General features: G+C 40.8%; 1 protein-coding gene and 2 non-coding genes across 10 annotated transcripts in view; 1 reads left to right on the forward strand and 2 right to left on the reverse strand.

Annotated features, from left to right (window-relative positions):
* Positions 1–345: 345 nt before the first annotated feature.
* Positions 346–19,749, reverse strand: part of Gabpb1 (GA binding protein transcription factor subunit beta 1) — a 55,117-nt gene continuing 35,713 nt past the window's right edge. For 6 of the 8 annotated variants that reach the window (XM_036184432.1, XM_036184427.1, XM_036184431.1 and 3 more), the window contains 3 exons: positions 17,807–17,992; positions 10,755–10,870; positions 346–1,812 (listed from right to left, as the gene is read on the reverse strand). In XM_036184432.1, coding sequence (XP_036040325.1) covers positions 1,660–1,812; positions 10,755–10,870; positions 17,807–17,992 — 455 coding nt within the window. In that variant the 3' untranslated portion in view covers positions 346–1,659. The remainder of the gene's footprint in view (positions 1,813–10,754; positions 10,871–17,806; positions 17,993–19,749) is intronic. The other 2 variants (XM_036184430.1, XM_036184425.1) reach the window with 1 other exon arrangement.
* Positions 3,455–3,556, forward strand: LOC118583252. Its single transcript, XR_004944842.1, has one exon. It is a non-coding gene; the product is annotated as a U6 spliceosomal RNA (small nuclear RNA).
* On the reverse strand, positions 6,194–6,352 carry LOC118583326. The gene has a single exon (XR_004944905.1). It is a non-coding gene; the product is annotated as a U1 spliceosomal RNA (small nuclear RNA).

The raw sequence follows: 19,749 nt of genomic DNA on the forward strand, positions 1-19,749 counted from the left end.
AGGTATTCTCTTACTTACAGTCTTTTTATATTTGTCATAGAGACTCCCTGTGCTCTCTAGAAAAGCAGCAAGATCAGGCTAAAGCTCCAGAACCTTTCATTAATTAACTCCTGGAAGGATGACCTGGGTGAGAGAACCTTCACATTTCCAAGGAGTCACTCTGGGGTTTTTAAGACATGAAGAATCCAATTGTTTTCATATTGCAGAATGTAACTCAGATTATGTGTGTGATAGGATTTGAATCAGAGTCTGAAAGTGCCAAGGACCTGTTCCACCACTGAGCTATCTCGCCCACATTTTAATATAAGAAGAATGTACAATCAAAACACAAATCTGCACTGAGCATATGTGGAAAGTTATTTAATTGTAAAATAGAAAAAGAGGCCAGAGTACAGTCTTGAAGGTAATTGGTTCTTTATACAGATAATCTAGAATAGTTTTGGAGTTAAACTTTTCATAAAGCAATAAAACAAAAAAACAAAGAGCTTGAAGTTACATTTTAACCAAACAGAATGGAAGTCTGTCAAATGTCCACACACTGTAGAACGGACAACATTGTGACGAGACCGAGCTGCAGCACAGACCTGGAGCTTCCCAGGCAATAGCGAAAGTTACATTAGACAGGTCATAGCATCACTGAGTACAAAAAGTTCCTGTTCTACATACAAAAGCAATTTCCATAAGAATAATTTTTTGGGCGGGGGCAGGGGAGAGGAGAGGAGTAGTTAAGTCCATGAAATATTTCAGAAACCCAAATGCACTGAGTTTGCCAAAAACATTATCTTAAAATCCAGCGCCTCAAAGTGCTCATGTGGAAATCATGATGGAAGGCACAGAATACAGTCTCACATCCCCACAATGGAATTTTCAAAAAAGCATAGATTTTGCAGATTCAAGTTCTCTTGCAAGCTGCTCCTTCCAAGAACACTGTCATGGCTGCCAGTAGAACCAGTTGCTAGCTTACTTACTTTCAGTGACCAACACAACAGTAGTGCCTTTTTATTTCTTGGTAACTTTCATCGTCTTTGTGGGAATCATATCTAAGCAAGTGATGCATTTTAAAATCATAAAACATGCAGAATATGTACAAACAAAATTTTAAAAATATTTGCTTCATATACATGTAAATCTACTTGCATGTAGCTGAAATTGAACAAATATAAAATTTCTGCTTCCTAAAAAATGTTTTCAGAGAACCTGAGACAACTTAAAAGCTGTACAAAAGTTCCTGGGAGAAATCTCTTCAAAGAGTTATTTCCAGCATCAGTCCACCATAATTATTACACATTTGGTCTAACCAACAACAACCACCCTTAAAACTTCTGTTTCTGAGAATTGAAGTCTGTACCCAAATCAAGAAGAATTGCCTGTAACAGTGCCTTACTGTGGTTTTTGGATCTCCTCAACAATCTTTATCAACTCATTTGTAACTGTAAAAAAAGAAACAACCAAAAACTATTTACAGAATTCGGTTTAAATACATCTCACAAGTTCTAAAGTTTTATATTACAAGAATTCAGAGCTCATGGCTTAAGTCCCATTATCAATGCGTAGTATTTTCTATCATCCGGTATTCCCATAGCTGTGTCCTTACTGTGTACAGTTCAAGACTGCATTTTTTCTGGACAAAAGGTAAAATCAGAGTCGCGTGCCCGGCGGCTAGACGGCTTCCTTGTTGGTCTGGAGGCGCGTCATGGCCTCCAGTTTCTGCCTGTAGGCCTCGGCCTCCTGCTCCTTCTTGAGCAGCTGCTGTCGGTACTTCTGCGCCTCCCGGTTCGCCTCGTCTAGCTGTTTCTGAAGTGCTTCTCTCTCCTAATTTAGAGAAGAAAGTCGTGTTTTCAAGTTTTGCACAGATATATTAACATAATCATGTGGCCTTCCAAAAAAAAAAAAAAAAAAGACAGACAGACAGACAAGAGACTATGCAATGGCCACAGCAGCTACCTATTGGTACCTTCAAGACGTTTGTACCTTTTCAACCAATTCACAAGTAAACACCTAGTTTTGTCCTCTGAATTATAAGATGGTGATAATTCTCAAGAAAACTATTTCTAACTTATAATTAAGAATAGAGGGCTGGGGATTTAGCTCAGTGGTAGAGCGCTTGCCTAGCAAGCGCAAGGCCCTGGGTTCGATCCTCAGCTCAAACAAACCAAACAAACAAACAAAAAAAGAATGGAATAAACATAAAACGTGCACCTGTACTTCTCTGTGGACTGAAGAAACAGAAGATTTAAAAGGAAACTATACAAACACAACCTTATCTCTACTCAGATAACCATCACACAGCTGAGCACCTACCACAGGGCTGGGCAAAGGCAATTCCACGACTCACTTCTCATGTGTCAGGCTATGAAGGAGAAAAGCAGTGCTCAGAAATGATGTGGTCTTCCCAAGAACACCATGAGAACTGGGTTTATGGGACTCAAATGTCACTAATTCCAAAACAACCCATGCTCCTCTACACTACCAAGGAAAATACCTGAACTCCATCACAATGGGTGCTGGTCTGGACTTGCAAAGTCATACGGTGGGCAATCCATAAAAGGCTACTCTTACAACCTTCTACTGTTAATCGGGTATAAAAATCTAAATCCTCAATTACTGAGAGCCAGTATACACAAGCCAGTTCACTAAAAGACTCTACCTTCTTCTCTTCACCACACCTCTATTATCAAGGAAAAAAGAGACCAACACTTTAAAGAACCCTTTTGTCTACCTGTAGTAAGCACATGGAGAAAACCTACTCCACAAAGGCCCAGGCCCAGGGACGTTTCCTGTCTTAGGAATGAAGTAACTTCATCACAAAGACCTATGATCTGCTAGTGAGGTAGGAGCCAGAACATAACCATATATTACAGAAAAGGCCAGGTTCACACTGCGCAGCACACGTGCCCCAAGGGAGCAGGTGAGGGAGGTCCTTGAGGACCGTCTGAGGGTCTCTCCCTCTATGTCCTGGGCTTCCTGACACAGGCTCATTGGAAGCACCCAAAGACTGCCTCTGCCTTACTGCTCAGTGGCTCCTACCAGGAAGAACATGCAGCTCTCCCTCCCTTCTCCACACACCCCCACCCTCACCCTATGATCCCACCCACTGTCCTATCCTGAGAATGAAGTTAGATTAAATATTTTTCTGATTCCTACGGGTCCACCAGATATGGGAGTGCCTGAGAAGCCCAACAAAGGAATGTCCTTTATTTCCAGTTTCAGCAATACCCAGGCCCAACCCTAATGCTTCCTTCTTACACCCTTCCCTAATGCTAGAAAAGAAGGCGGCCAGAAGGATGGAAGTTGGTAACACCTGGGAATCAAGCCTCAGGTAAGCAAGGATCTCTAGAACTGGCCGTGGCCTATGAAGGACTCTGAGCTTGCCAATGATCAGGGTAGAGGTGAAGGATAGGCCTTGGTTGTGTTTCCCCAGGAGCAAGACCTACTTCTGGGAGCAGCGGCCTTAGCTCACATTGACAGCACATACCCTAAAATTGGAACAATACAGAGATTAGCATGGCCCTTGCCCAAGGACAACACACAAACTCAAGAAGCATTCCATAATTTCCCCACAGCTCCATGGGGATCTGATGCCTCTGATCTCACCAGGAACCAGCACTATAGATACACACATACACATAACTAAAAAAATAATAAAAATAAATCTTTTTAGGTTTACGTGTTAAGAAATAAGATCTTTTGGTAGTCAATGTTTAGAATATACATGCATAGGAACTATTAGAAAAAACTGACTCTAAGGGATCATCTAGTATTAGCTATGTATTAACACCTGGCATTTGCAAGGGGCTTACTATTACTGCAGAAGATGAAAGCAAATGGAATGAGGCAATGGAAAAATGAAATGGCTTAATCCTATCTTCCTATTTTGCGCGCGCGCGTGCGCGCGCACACACACACACACACACACACACACACACACGCACGCACGCACGCGCGCACACACACACACACACATGCACGCGCACACACACAGAGTTAGGGATCAAACACAGGACCTCATACATTCTAGGCAAGTGTTCAACCACTGAGCAGTAAATAAAATACATTTTAATACAAATAAATAGCTCCCTTTCACCACTAGGCCAAATAAAAGACTCATTTCAGCTACATTTTGTCTGAATCTGTAGAGTAATGACAAGGCCTTTAGTACTTGTTAAATAGATGATTAACATATAGCCTTTCAGTGTTGCCTTTGACTTCTCAGAAACAGGAATATTGAACTAGAACTTGTTTGCCGTCTCAAGTTTTCAAAGTAAATAAAAGTCTGAGAAATGGACAATGTTATTTATTTTACCAGAGACCTTTATTTCTGATGTCATAGTTACTAAACATACTTCATGAAAGACAGTTTCTTTACATAGCAATATTTCACACATTAATAATGCAACAGGCTGACAGCTGACATTTTTATTTAAATATAAATGTTAATCCTATGGATTAACCACACTGACTTTGATATTTTTAATATGTGAGTTTGTGTGTGCTCATGTGCTACTTACTGCACATATATGGTCAGAAGACAACTTTCTGGGGTCAGTTTTTTTTCCTTCTATCCTTACAAGGACTTGGGATCAAACCCAATTATGTCAGGCTTGCATAGTGAGTACTTCTATCTGCTGAGCCATCCTGTTGGCCCAATTTTGATATATTATTGTTATTGTATATAAATGGTACAGGTGTTTTGCCTTCATGTGTGCCTGTACACCGTAAGTATGCAGTGCCTTAGGAGGCCAGAAGAGGGCATCACATCGCCTGGAACTGGAGTTACAGACTATTGTGAGCTGCCATGTAGGTGCTGGGAATTGAACTTTGGTCCTCTGAAAAATAAGCCTGTGCTCTTAACTGCTGAGCCATCTCTCCAGCCTCCAATTCTGATATTTTCATGTAGCAATAACTTAGTTAATAGGTGATACTAAGGTACTGTTCTAGAGCTGGGTTGTAGCTGTTTATCATGCAGGAAGCAGATTCAACTCCTAGCACTGGAAGAAAAGCAAGAAGTCTACCATCACAGACCTCTAAGAAAACTAAACCCTAGTAATAATCAAGATTGATGGCAACAACATACACCATAACCCTAAAGTATTATATTGGGTAACAGTGGGCAACAGGTGATTTCAGCTCTCTTTATTTTCAGAGATGATTCTTTATTTTTTTTTTAAGATTTTATTTATTAATTATATATACAGTGTTCTGCCTGCATGTATGCCTGCAGGCCAGGAGAGGGCGCCAGATCTCATTACAGATGGCTGTGAGCCACCATGTGGGTGCTGGGAAGTGAACTCAGGACCTCTGGAAGAGCAGCCAGTGCTCTTAACCTCTGAGCCATCTCCCCAGCCCCAGAGATGATTCTTTATCTTCCCCCTCCACACACACTTAGGGGACTCCTGCTCCTGTCACTTGCTGAGCATCTGCTCTGTGCTCACCACTGTACTCACCCTGCATTTGCCTCCTTTCATCTTTCTCTCTTCTTTGACACAGTCTCACTATGTAGCCCAGGCTGGCCTGCAATTTACTATGTAGACCAGGCTAGGCTCAAATTCACAAGAGGGAATTGAAGGCATGCACCACCACACCAGGCTTTTCTTTCACTCTGTCTTTAAAGCAATCAATTGCTGACACTATTCATTTTCTGTCTGGTTGATGGAGAGGCTAGGCTATGCCTTGAAATGCCAACAAGAGGGCCAAGGTCACACACTCCAAATATCAGAAAATTCAAACATATAGTTGAGTCCAGAACCATATCCCTAAAAATTAGGTCTATTTTTAAGTTTTAATGTATTATTATTACTATTTATTACTGTGTGTGTACAATGTGTGTATAGGCATGTGTGGAAGTCAGAGGACTACTCTGTAGAGTTGATTCTCTCCTGTCACCTTTGTATGGTTTCAAGGACCTAACTCAGATCAACAGGTTGACATGGCAATCATTACTTGCTGAGCCACCTTGCCAGCCCAACACACACACACACACACACACACACACACACACACACACGATACACATTTTATTTTTAATTCTGTGGTACTTATGTGTCTGTGTAGGGTTATGTGCATGTGAGTGTAAGTGCCTACAGAGGCCAGAAGCTGTAGTTCCCCTGGAGCTGCTTGACACCAGCGAGCGCCGTGAGTGGAATTTGGTTCCCTGCAATAGCAGTGCATGATTTTAATCCCTGAGCCACCTCTCCTCGAGAGTGTAAATGCAGCCCCCACTACCACAAATTACACCAAGTTCCCCACATTTTGGAGAAATCATAGGAGTCAGCACATCCACGCTGTTATGGATGAGTCTTGCCTTGGGAAAACCAGCTTTATGACTGTGGTCTCTCCCTTGGCAGGTATTAAAGATGTATTTTTAATTATTTTTATTTCTGTGGATGTGCATGTGTCTGTGTGGGTATATGTGCTTGAGTACAAACAGGTGCCTGTGACAGCTGTGAGCTGTTCGCAGGTGCTGGACAGTGAACTCAGGTCCTCCGGAAAAGCAGCCCGTGCTCAACTGCTGCACTGTCCCTTTAGCCTAAAGTCCCCATTTGTTTTAAGGAGAAAAGCTAGGCCAGGTATCTATCTGTGCTATTTGTTTGCACCTAAAAATCAACTGTCCAAATGTGATAAATGATGTGACTTTTATCAACCAGTTCTTGACACACAGCCACACCCACTCTCTGAACTGTCTGTGGCTGCTGTCTGAACACAAAGACCTGGACAGTTGCAGGAGTCACGTGGCTCATAAAGCCATACCTCTCCCTGGCCTTCTCCATAAAAGCCCCTCTTGTTCCCTGGCTCTGGAGAAAGACCTGAGAGAGAGGGCATGTGACTAACAGAGCTTTAAATCCTGGCAGAAGGAAGACAAGCCAAGCATGGCTGGAAACTCAGCTGTGATTTCAGCACCCTGGAGGCTGAGGTAGGGAGGACTGTTGTAAATTCAAGGCCCCAGACCAGCCAGGCCTACACAGCAAAACCCTACCCAAAACAAAACAAAACCAAGAAAACAAAGAAAATAAATGAAGTAAATAAAAATGATTTTGGAAAAAAAAAAAAAATGGTATCAAGTAAGATACCACTTAAAATTTTCAGATCAAGGCCAGGCAGTGGTTAGCGCACGCCTTTAATCCCAGCACTCAGGAGGCAGAGCCAGGCGGGTCTCTGTGAGTTTGAGGACAGCCTGGTCTACAAAGCAAGTCCCAGGAAAGGAGCAAAACTACACAGAGAAACCCTGTCTCGAAAAAACAAAACAAAAAAACAACTTACAGATCAATTTTTACAAGAGCACTAACACAAAGGACCCTTAATTCACGCCTGGCTAAAAGACACACACATTTCATTTACAAAATAAACAATCCAGCCAGTGGTGGTGGCACACGCCTTTAATCCCAGCACTTGGGAGGCAGAGCCAGGCTGATCTGAGTTCAAGGCCAGCCTGGTCTACAGGGCGAGATCCAGGATAGGCACCCCAGTACTTGAGAGGCAGAGGCAGGCAAATCTGTTTGAGGCCAGACTGGTCTGATCTACCTAGTGAGGTCTGGCCTCAAAAATCTCAACAATTAGATAGATAGATAGATAGATAGATAGATAGATAGATAGATAGATAAAAAAGAGGAAAAAACAGAAGGCAGAGGAAGAAAAGGAAGAAAAACAAGGCAGAGTGGACTTCCATACACAGAATAAGAAGAGATGGAAGCACTTGCTTAGCATGCATCAGGCTTGATCCTGAGCACCCTCCATCCCCCACAACACAAAAAAAATCTACTCAAAAAAATGAGTCTCAAAACAAACAGGAAAACTGACTAATAAACAATCATCTCTAGAGGGCTGCAGGGATTGCTCAGCAGTTAAGAGCACTGACTGCTCTTCCGGAGGATCCAGGTTCAATTCCCAGCAACCACAAAGAAGCTAACTGCCTGTTAACTCCAAGATGGGACACCCTCACACATACATGCAGGCAAAAGCACCAATGCAGATAAAATAAAAACAAAAAGTCACCTCTAACCGGAATTCATATAACTACCTAAGAAGCATAGAAACCTGGCTCCTAACCTGTGTGGTACACTGTCTCCCTCCAACATACACAGATTTATTTCCACTGGACAGCTCAATGTTGCTTATTTTGGGGGAATATCTGTAAAAGACACACTTCCCTTCAAAGCATCTTCAATGAAGAGCCAAGAAGCAGAAGCAAAGTTGCATGCACTAATGCAGCATGTCTGCCATCTTTATTTGTATCTGCCCCTCCAAAATTGAAGCCATTTCATGCTCCTCATTGTCACAATGCACATGGAGAATCTACAACATCTACAATCAACTTTTAACAGTTCAATGAATTTTTCCAGAGATTACTGGGGAAATTGTCCCACTGCAGGAAAATTCTTAGAGACAGTCACTCTGTCAACTGTGAGCACAATACTGAGCAAGGCCCGTCAAATTGTTCATGGGTTAAACTTTTATATTTCTTTACAGTTTTTTTAATCTAAGTACTATTAATATGCTTGAATGACATAAATTCTTAATGCTGTCCTAAGTATCACAGGACACCAACCTAACTTCTACCCACAGTTGCAACAACCAAAAATGTTTCTAAGCATTGCCAAATATCCCTTAGGGTCAAAAATCTCCCCACTTGAGAATCAAGTTTTACAAAAACTTTTATTAGAGTTAAAGTCTGGCTAAGATGTCATCTAAGAAAACTGCATAAAAGCTTATTCCAAAGAGAATTTTATTGTCACCAAGGAACACAAATGTAAAAGAGTGACTTCATGTGTTATAGGAAACAGTGACTCAGCCTGTGACTCCAGGTGCCTCCATCTCTTCTTATTCTATGTATGGAAGTCTCTCTAATTTTTTCTCACTTTCCATGCTCCTAAAAGACCCTCTAACTCTCTGCATCTCTCTGGCTCTCTGGCTCTGTCTCTCTTTCTCTCCTTCTAATAAAGCTCTAAAAGGTTAAAAACAAACACCATCTAACAATCAAAAAAGGACAATAAAGAGAACCTTGGGGTGAGGAGATGCTCAACCAGTAATGTGCTCGCTGTGGAGCCATGAGAACCCGAGTTTGGATCTCCAGGACCCATGTGAAAAGCCGGGCATGGTTCACACTTGTAATCACAAGTGCTGAGGAGGCAGAGACAGGAGGACACAGGAGGCTTGCTGCTGCCCTCAACCCAGCCCAGTCCAGCTGAACTGGTGAGCCCCAGGCTCAGTGAGCGAGCGAGCCTGTCTCCCAACAACAAGGTGGAGGCTGGAGACGGCTCAAGTGGTTCACTCCAGTTTAGGGTGTCCAATGACCCTGGTCCTAAAGACACTAGGAACACACATGGCACACATACATACATACAAGCAAAACACTCCTGCACATAAAATAACATTAATTAATGTTTTAAAAGAAAAAATAAAAACAAGGTAGAGAAAGACTGAGATGCCCAACATCAACCTCTAGCCTCCACATGCATGCACCAACACATACACACATGTCCCACATACACACGAAAGGGTATTAAGTGAGGACAGCAATAAGACACTGCTTAGTCAAGGGAGTTTTTAGTTTGCAAATCAGAACTGTCCTAGAGGTGTCAATTTAGAGAAATAAAACATCACACTCAATAGTTAAAACTTAAAATTTTACTAAACATCCTAGTTAAACCATTAGCCATAGACTGTTTTGTGTGGATTTTAGGACAGGATTTATTCATAACTAGACTCTGTTTAGTTCAATGCTTGTGATTATGCCCACAATGTACCTGTCTGCTGTTTAAATACGTATGAGAATATACTCGGTCTTTAGTAAGAATTGCGTTGCCATTCATTTATCAAACAAAACAAACCCCTTTTCTATAATAACCAGAGCCTCTGTCAAGAACAACTAAACAGTCATCAACTTTACACCCATCAGATGCCTTAGTGACAGTAAAGAGGGTGCTGACCTGACCCATTCTCATGAAAACCCTTAGATGAAGTAATGCTCATCTAAATTCCAATTCAGGAGAACACAACAACATCCAGACTCAAAGTTGAGCGGTCAAGAGCTTGAGCAGTTTCCAGTTCAAAGCTGTTTCTATTGCATTTGCTCTTCAAAGATATTTAAAGAATCATGTTTTATATGAGACACTATAGATTCTGCAGATGGAACTTTATTTATAGTCATGTAAGAAAAACTAAGAGATCATGATTTGTTACACTAACAAATGAGTCTGGGGGAGGAAAAAGGTTAGATGTTATCAAAAGTATAAATTAATTCAATTTCCTCAAAGGACATACTAGTAAAATAAGCAGTTATCTTTTGCACTTACAAACAATCTGTTTAGCAAACATCAACTCTCCGTAAGAGGATTTCCAGGCCAATCAGGGAGAAGCACTTTTGAAAGAAAAGACTTCTCAGTATAAAGGAGTATTTCCCTTCAGTGACTTTGTGAGAATGGCATGTTTAACAACAACAACAAAAACAACAAAAAGGCATGGAGTCCAAGAACCAAAGACAGTCCAAATGGTACCAGCATAACAAACTTTGTTACAAACAAATTTTTCGCTCATTCATTCATTCATTCAATATTTATTTATTGAGGGCTTGCCATATGTATAAGGCCAAAAAGTTAAAACAAAATGATGACACTATTCACTTTCATTCTTTATCAAAACATGGCCAGGAATAAATATAAATGACAAATAATAATAATGATGATAGTAGTGATAATAAAAAGAAACAGAATTTATTTTGGATGACTGCAGCAAAGCACACCGGGTAAAAGGCTCCTTACTTCAATTTCTGCAGATTCCACCCGGTTCTCAATTATTTCCATACACTGTCTCTTAGCTGGTGGCTCCTCACTGATGACAGTTTCTTCAGCAATGTCTGTTGCTGGTACTGTCAACACTAAAATGAAAAAGATGTACACGTTACGTCACCCCCAGACAACTAAGAGACAAAGTTTCGGTACTGTTGGTGCCAGCCACCTGTCTACGGCAAGCAGCCTCAGCCATTTCCAAACACTGCTCTCATATGAAGATGTCCCTATTGGATTAGTGGGCATTATTTATATTTTTGATGTTTCCATATAAACATGAGCATACAGAGAGTACATACCCTGGCTAACATATTTGATAGCCAGGAAGAAAAACAATTAATTAGTTTTTAGGTCATGGAGGAAATTTTCCATTGCTTTCTAAGACTACCAAAACTTTTTGTCAAAGTGGGGCATGATGAGGCACCCAGGAGAGGGGCTGGTGGATCTCTGTGAGTTCAAAGCCAGCCTGGTCTACATAGTGAGACCCTGCCTCAAAAATAAATAAATAAGTATTATTTTATTTATTTATTTATTTATTTGTTTGTTTATTTTCAAAGCATGTCTAGCATTATGTCTCCATAGGTAAGGGGCACTTGACACCAAGCCTGATGACCTGGTTTCAATGGCTGGGATACACATGGTGGAAGAAAAGAATGAACTCCCTCAAGCTGTGCTGACTTCCACACATGTGCTATGGTGCACACATTCTCCTCCCAACAAGTAAAGGTAAATGCTTTTTAAAATTTTGTCAAAACATTAAAAATTGTCAGCAAGAAAGGTAACAAATTTAAAAGTAGTGAAACTAATATTAATTTAGTAGAATGTACAGTCATTTATAACATTAGAAATGGGGCTGGAGAGAGAGCTCAACGGTTAAGAGCATTGGCTGCTCTTCCAGGGGACTAGGGTTCAGTTCCTAACACCCACATGGCAGCTCACAACTGTCTGTAACTCCAGTTCCAAGGGATCCAACGCCACCTTCTGGCCTCCATGAGCATTGCATATATGTAGTGCACATAAATACAAGTATTTAAAACATTAGATATGTCAAGAAAGTGCTATTTCATTTTATTCACATTACATTATGTTTATAACAACTCAAGAATAGAGAAATTCACTGGGCGATGGTGGCACACGCCTTTAATACCAGCATTCGGGAGGCAGAGCCAGACGGATCTCTGTGAGTTTGAGGCTAGCCTGGGCTACCAAGTGAGCTCCAGGAAAAGGTGCAAATCTACACAGGGAAACCCTGTCTTGAAAAACCAAAAAAAAGAATAGGGAAATTCTATTTCATTAGACATAACACAGTACATGTTACACATTTTAAATTATAGAGGTTTTTAAAGTTCACTATGTTTCTTTTTCAGAGCTTTCCTCCTTTTCTACTCTACCAACACGGACTTTAGAATCCATTTGACTAGTTACAGAAAAATGATCTTTGTCATGGACTAAACTGTGTCCCCCTACTCTCCAATTTGTACATAAAAACCCTAACCTTCAGGTGGGCGCTGGTGGCGCATGCCTTTAATCCCAGCACTCGGGAGGCAGAGGCAGGCGGATCTCTGTGAGTTTGAGGACAGCCTGGACTACAGAGCGAGTTCCAGGAAAGGTGCAAAGCTACACAGAGAAACCCTGACTCGAAAAACCAAACAAAACAAAACAAACAAAAAATCCTAACCTTCAGTAACTTAGAACAGTATTACATTTGGAAGTAGGTCTTAAAATGTGATCAAAGTAAAATGACGTCACACAAGTTGCTCCATTTCTGTGACTGAAGTCTCCTGTGTGAAAGCACATCTTTGAATGTGTCAAGGCCAGACCTTGTAGAGTTTAGTGACATATCTAAAGTCTTGAGCTTCAGGGACCCATCTGCCTGTCGCTGTTTCCCCACCCTTATCTCAACACTAGGGTCACAGATGCATGCCACCAGGTTCAGCCCTCCAAGCCCTTTTGGGTTGACAACACAGGATTTCACTGTGTAATACCGGCTGGCTTGCAACTTGCTATGTAGACCAGGCTAGCCTTGAGCTCACAGAGATCTGCCTATCTCTGCCTGAGTGCTGGGATTATTAAAGGCCTGTGCCACCATACCTAGCCCGACAGCATTTTAAATGTGGAACTTTTGTTTTCAGCCTTTTGGTTTCACTAAAAATGTAGCTGTCGCTTCCCTACCTTGTAAATCTCTGTGGTTTCCAAAAGGAAAAATGGAGAGAAAAAAAAAAAAAATAGGGGAAGGAAATGTCACAGCGAAGCTCATAAATGTTGCCACCAACATATTCCTACTATAAGCCCCAAGCCAATATTTAGGTTTTTTGCTTTAAAAAAAAAAAAGTTAATTTCAGAAATCAAGCTTACTGTAAATTTAAAAACACACTAAAATATAGTCCTTGGAATTTTAAACTGAGCATACTTTACCAAAGCAACAACTTTTCTACAAGGCTATCGATAAATGAAAGTTCTAACCTATCCATAATATTTAACTGATTTTAAGTGAGAAAATGAAATACCATTTTTTACAAATTAAAGCAAAAGAAATCTGGCGACTGCTTTTTCATGATGATGTCTTTGGGGATCTAAAATAGCCATGTTGGCTCAATCTTCTCTATCATGGGGGAGGCTGCAGCTGGGTGTGGGAGTCCTAGCATAAAACTGAACTCCAATACATGGATGCAGGAAGATCAGGAGTTCAAAGCCAGCCTCAGCTACACACTAAGTTTGAGGGCAGACTCAGCTATATGAGACCCTGCCTCAACAAGAAAAATACACACAAACAACTGACAGAGCCCTGATCCATCTCCTTTCGTATCTCAGCTAATCTGATGGAGGGAGGCAGGGTCAGCACAGAGCTTCCACAGACCACTCCTGAGAGACTCATCAGTGGACTGCTGCAAACATGCCACTAGGTAATGCATAGACATGCATTTTAAAGTGCTTACAGTATTGAGCTGAGATAGTGCTGATTTAACTGACCATGTAAAACCTGAAATGGTGGGGTTGGGGATTTAGCTCAGTGGTAGAGCACTTGTCTAGCAAGCGCAAGGCCCTGGGTTTGGTCCTCAGCTCTGGGAAAAAAAAAAAAAAAAAAAAAAACCAAAAACCTGAAATGGGAACTTTCTCATGACCAATTAACCACATAATTAACACTCCATAGATACCTAAGTTCAGTTTTGCTTTCAAACTTAAGAATACTCTCTCTACTCATTGACACACTTTGGAACCTACAATTAAAACCTCACTTTATGCAGTCCAGTCTCTCCACCTTTTCTTATTTATAGATTTTTGTTCAACAGCTACAAAGGCAATTTTGTTTCACTTAAAGCAATGTTAGCAGGATTCCTGTTGTGGTTCTTATACAATTCAATAAAAAGCCTACAGAACAGAACTCTTCTATCTTCTCTTTAATCTAGTAGAAAAAAATTCCTATCCCTTGGTGGGTGATGTCGTTGTGTATGCTGTGAATATGTGTTGCTCTGATTGGTTGATAAATAAAGCTGTTTGGCCAATGGTGAGGCAGAATAAGGTTAGGTGGGACATTCTAACTAGAGAGAGAGGAAGGAGAAAGACAGCAGAGGAGAGGCTTCTAGCCACCGCCAGAAGAGGCAAGATGTAAAGACACTGGTAAGCCACAAGCACATGGCAAAGTATAGATTTATAGAAATGGATTAATTTAAGATGTAAGAGCTAGCTAGTGAAAAGCCTGAGCCATTAGGCCACATAACTTGAAAATAATGTAAGTCTCTGAGTGATTATTTTAAAAGCAGCTGCGGGGTTGGGGATTTAGCTCAGTGGTAGAGCGCTTGCCTAGCAAGTGCAAGGCCCTGGGTTCAATCCTCAGCTCTAAAAAAAGCGGCTGTGGGATCAGAGAAAACTTACAACTACAATCCTCTACTTGAAACAGTATAAATTGTATATTTCTAACTTCTAGAGGAAGTTTTGCAGGTACTGCTCTGACTCCCCATCGGTAAATAGGAAACCTCTGTCCCAAGGGTCCTCTGTAGCAAGGGTCCAGCAGTGTGTGTGGCAAAGCCTGCCTGGGCTCATGGAAGGTGGTGAACAGACTGCCGCAGCTTCCTTGAGTAACTTCAGCATAGTACTGATATCTACCATCCCTCTCCAAAGAGAATCCCAACTTTCTGGATGAGGATGTATAGAGCATGCTCATATAACCTAGCTCAATGCAGACACAGAGTGCTCACCTCCCAGCACACTAGATCAAAGGGTCTCGGAGTGTGGAACAGACGGCATGGTTGCTTACTAGTCACAGTTCTTTCAATGAACATCCGCTAACCACTCACTTCTCATTTCGACATTCTTTTGATGCCTAGTGGACCTGCTGGTAGAGCATCCATACAGTATTCAGGAAGTTCTGCACTAGCTGATTGGCATGGCCTTGTTCACAGTCAGGTGCTTCCTATAACTGAAGCATTTACACCATGTTCAAGCACTGTCCTCATTCTGCATCTCTCTGTTCGGATGGCCAGTGACCATGATGCCAACTGGGACACTAATGAAGGTCACCTAGGCTTCCCAACAGGTAACTGCCTTTGAATGCTGTGTCTCTGTCAGAGTCAAGCTAGGAAACATCTAAAAGTACTTAACTCTGATAGTACAAGCAGTGAGGTTAGACTATGGATATAAAGGTGACCCAGTGAGCTTGAAGGGTCAGGAATACATAAAACAAACCACACCACAGTCAGATTCCTTCATAATTATTGGTTCCACGCTGCCTGGAATAGCTATGCCAGAAGTAGAAATCAAGAACTCAAGCAAGTTAAAACCAACACTGTCTACAAAGAGTATGAACTGAAAGGCAAGGGCAATCAGTTCAGCCATGAGGGAGCGGGTTGTTTTGGTTTTTTTTGCAATGAGGTAAAAGCTATAAAACTCTTCAGTGGGAGTCCCTGAGGGAGAAAGCTCCTGATGGCACTATACTCCAAAATGTAGCCTGGTCTCTGAGATGTTGGTCTTCAGTGTCTAGCTGAGGAACTAAAGGTATCTCAGGAAGTAGCTGGTATCCAGGTATGTGATCCTCTTGCTCATATAGACAGTCTGACCACAGTGCAACCACACCATGCTACAAGAGTTTGCAGGCAAACAGAAAAGTGGTTCCATAGCTTTGAAGTCTTCTTGCTATTAACAGGAAATATAATTTGATTTTTTTTCCTATCATTGTCAAGTCAATTAATTTGGTGGAGAACTTTCCATAGAGCTGAAGTAGCAAATGATTAAGTTTGCCACACTTAAAAACTATATTGTCCCAGTTCCTGAACACCTCAAAGTCATGTCTGTTCATCTACCATATCAAACAGCTGGTGCCCACATGTCCCTTCCTCCCCCTATAACAGCTAGTACTGACACACTGCCTCGAGATTGGGGAGGGGGGTGTTATGTTGTCACACTCCTGATTTCAGCCTTCCTCATGACTTTATTATGCTGGATCACAGCATCAAATTCAAACCTTCAAATATTCACCCCATTAGTCCATTACTGCTTGAGAGAACACACTACCAAAGCCCCAATGAAACTCATAAGATACCAATACAGGTATGTCTTCTGGGCACATCCCTGGGATTCACATGCAATGGTAGATTCTCACCTGTCCTAGGATTAGAAGAAGGTAGAAGAAATCTCTGGGAAGTTTGTCCTAGAGCCACACACAGGATCAGCATGCACACACACAGGAACAGGATGCTGTGAGTCTTGTCTGCCCTCCTATAGCCTACTCTGATGGCATGCATTCACTTCATGGGTATAATGAGACAACTTGTACCACGCTCTTCATGTTCATACTAACTTTTTCATGAAGCATGTACATATTGCTTTGGTGCCCTCAAAGAAATGCCTCTGGCTTTGAAGCATTGTTCCTGGGGTTCAGTGCTGATGAGTAGGAGACACTGGGTCATGGCTTACACAGCTGTATAGTGTGCTGCTGTACCAAGACAACAGTGCCCCACAATCACCCTTGTTATCAGCAGACTGGTGTTTTCCAAGCTTGCAAATGCCTACTTATCTCATGTCCTCAGGCTCATTTTTAATGTGCTTTCTCTTCCAAACTCAACTAGGAATACAATCAGCATTTCCTTCCAGGTTTTTTGTTTTTGTTTTAAAATTCACTTAAATCAAAGACAAGTTTCCTGATTACCTACCAGTGACCAACCATATCTTGGTTGTTTCTACATTAGCATCTCTGGCTAAGACGCATATTTGTGCACCCAAACACTCTTTAAAACGACAGTTCCACCTTTTAGGCTGTTTCTAGAAGTATGGTTAATCTTAAGAACCACTGGTGGGCAGTGGTGGCGCATGCCTTTAATCCCAGCACTCAGGAGGCAGAGGCAGGCAGATCTCTGTGAGTTCGAGGCCAGCCTGGTCTACAAGGCGAGGTGCAAAGCTACACAGAGAAACCCTGTCTCAAAAAAACCAATGGAAAGAAAAAAAAAGATCCACTGGAAAAAGAATATAGCTCACATGTTCATACTGAGCACAATTCTCTACAGTTCTACTCAACATTCTGAGGCTTGGACATGTGTGTAATACAGACTTCTGTCTTAAAGACAAGACCCTGCCATCATGCCAACAGGAACATCCTCTTGCGTTTGTCTCCACACTTCCAGAGCTCTGCTTCCCAGCTGCCCATACTTCTCAGCCACCAGTGATCTGGGCTGCACCCTCAATTTGTACTTTTAGTAGTTTTTTCTTACATGGCATTTTTTAAAAGTGCTCATGACATTTAAATTGCATAAAATGATCTAAAATATTGTCCAATGCTAATTCTGAATTATTTGTGTATTGTTTGTGGCAATATATTAAGTTTATTTTCCAAACAGAATATTTTGAGGTTAATTCCACCTACTAAGTGCTCAAAGTAAGGCAATTTTGATACTAGCCTAAGTAAATAAAATCAGGGAATTATATCCATTGTAAAAGGCTCTATGAGTAAAATTCAGTGCATAAATAAGTGCTTTTTAAACCAGTGTCCTGAATACTGAATACAAGCAGACTTCACACAAACATATAGTACTAACCTTGCTGTCCATCAGGCATGGTCACAATGATGGGCTGACCCATCCCACTGGTTGGAATGGAGTGCAAGTTTCCCAGCTGGATTCCATCTGTAACTATCGTGATGACTTGCTGACCCCCTGAGCTAACTACTTGCTGAATTGCACCATCCACAGATTCTGCGGTAACCACTTCCTCTGTGGCCACTACTAGAGGGGGAAAAGAAAGTAAAAGTCATTGAATATGAATAGAATTTCATTTTTTCTTTGTCTGTATTTTTCAGACAAGTTTACATAGTTTTTAAATGTCATTGCCAATGGTGATATAGACATCTATATAAGTAGGTGACTACAAGTCTCACAATTTATAATTGAGTTCCAACCACCTTTTATGGCTGCATTTTAATAATCATCTTCTTCACTCCCCTGTACCTTCTTTACATGGAGTACAATATAAGATCACTGACCGTAATAACAGAGGTTATAGCTACTTAATAAAATGACTCAATTCCAATGAGAACTTTATGATTCTACTCTAGACACATTTATCATATGTATCAAGAGATACACAGAACAAACAGGAGTCCCTGTTGGACCAAGTGAACAAGGTCACTTGCAGAAAACAGAGCTGGCATTATATGGCAATGTATAATTTAACTTTTGCATAACTAAGCCCCAAAATATGCTCTCAATAATTTATAAGAGGTGCACAGAGAGTTCTGACAGTTAAAAACTTTACCTTTGGCCTTGCCTAGGTTAAAAAAACAAAACAAAACTACCTCAAATTAGTACTGCCAAAAATCCTTCCCCACAGGCATTCCTACATCAATCCAAAAAAAATTTGTGTGTAAAGACATGCTTATTGGCATTCCTAGCAGCTTCACAGTGGTAACTATAAAGTAAAACTAGAAATAATCAAGTATTTGTTGGCAGTAAATAAACTGTGGTCATCATACAATGAAATACAACAAAGTCACTAAAATGACTACGTGTAAAACATGAATAAAAACAGTTGTAAGCAATGAAAAACACATGTACTATCTGCCTTTCTCTTAGGAACTGAATAATGATTTTACTGGACTGAACTTCTCTGAAATAACACATTTAAAAGGGAGTAAAAAGGGAAAGTTTTTGACAGAAGAATGACAACGAGCACACAGACAAAGAAGGACTAAGAAATTGGTCTGACAACAGCTGATTCAAGCAAGCATCTCTAGTAGGTACCAAATGCACTGATGAAATGTTTTGGTATTGGATATTGAAATGTTCCCACAGTATCACATCAAAGATTACTAGCATGAAGTGAGAAGTATCTAGTTTTCAAGGCAGACCTGACAAAAGGCCTGCCTTCAAGACTTTGACAGTGTTATTTGGTCCAAGGGTCACAAAACAAACCCAGAATACCCAAAACTGCGAATGAACTTTTGTTTTGAGTATTCTCTTTGTTTTGTTTGCCCTAGGCAATAATTATGCTTTGTTACCACGCAATTTCAGGAAAATAGTCACAAAACAAAATAGAGAGCACACAATAGCAGTATATTCAATAGAATACTTATTAAAGTTTTCAATGCATTATTGCTTTTGATTTTTTTTTTAAATATCCATATGAAAAAAGAAAGGCTCACTGGTTGACTACTAACTACTACTATTTAAAAGCTTCAGCATATGTAAGGAACTTCTGAGATCACACACAGCCAAGGCTCCACTCAAGAACTTTCATCTTTGCACTGTTAGCAATGACTGCCATTAAAATGATAGTTCCTATCTTTCATCTAAAAAGCTCTTTTAAGTTGTGTGATGGTAAAGTTAAGAAAAAATTAAAAGGAAAGCAATTAGAGAAGACAAAGTACACATCCCAAACCTAGAGAACAATCTAACAGTCAAACATTGGAACATGTAAGAGAAAAAACAACCTTAATACTTTAGAAGATTATAAAGTGTGTGCATGTGTACAAATTGGCCTAATA

The sequence above is a fragment of the Onychomys torridus genome, chromosome 4 (assembly GCF_903995425.1).
Source record: "Onychomys torridus chromosome 4, mOncTor1.1, whole genome shotgun sequence".
Lineage (NCBI taxonomy): Eukaryota > Metazoa > Chordata > Mammalia > Rodentia > Cricetidae > Onychomys > Onychomys torridus.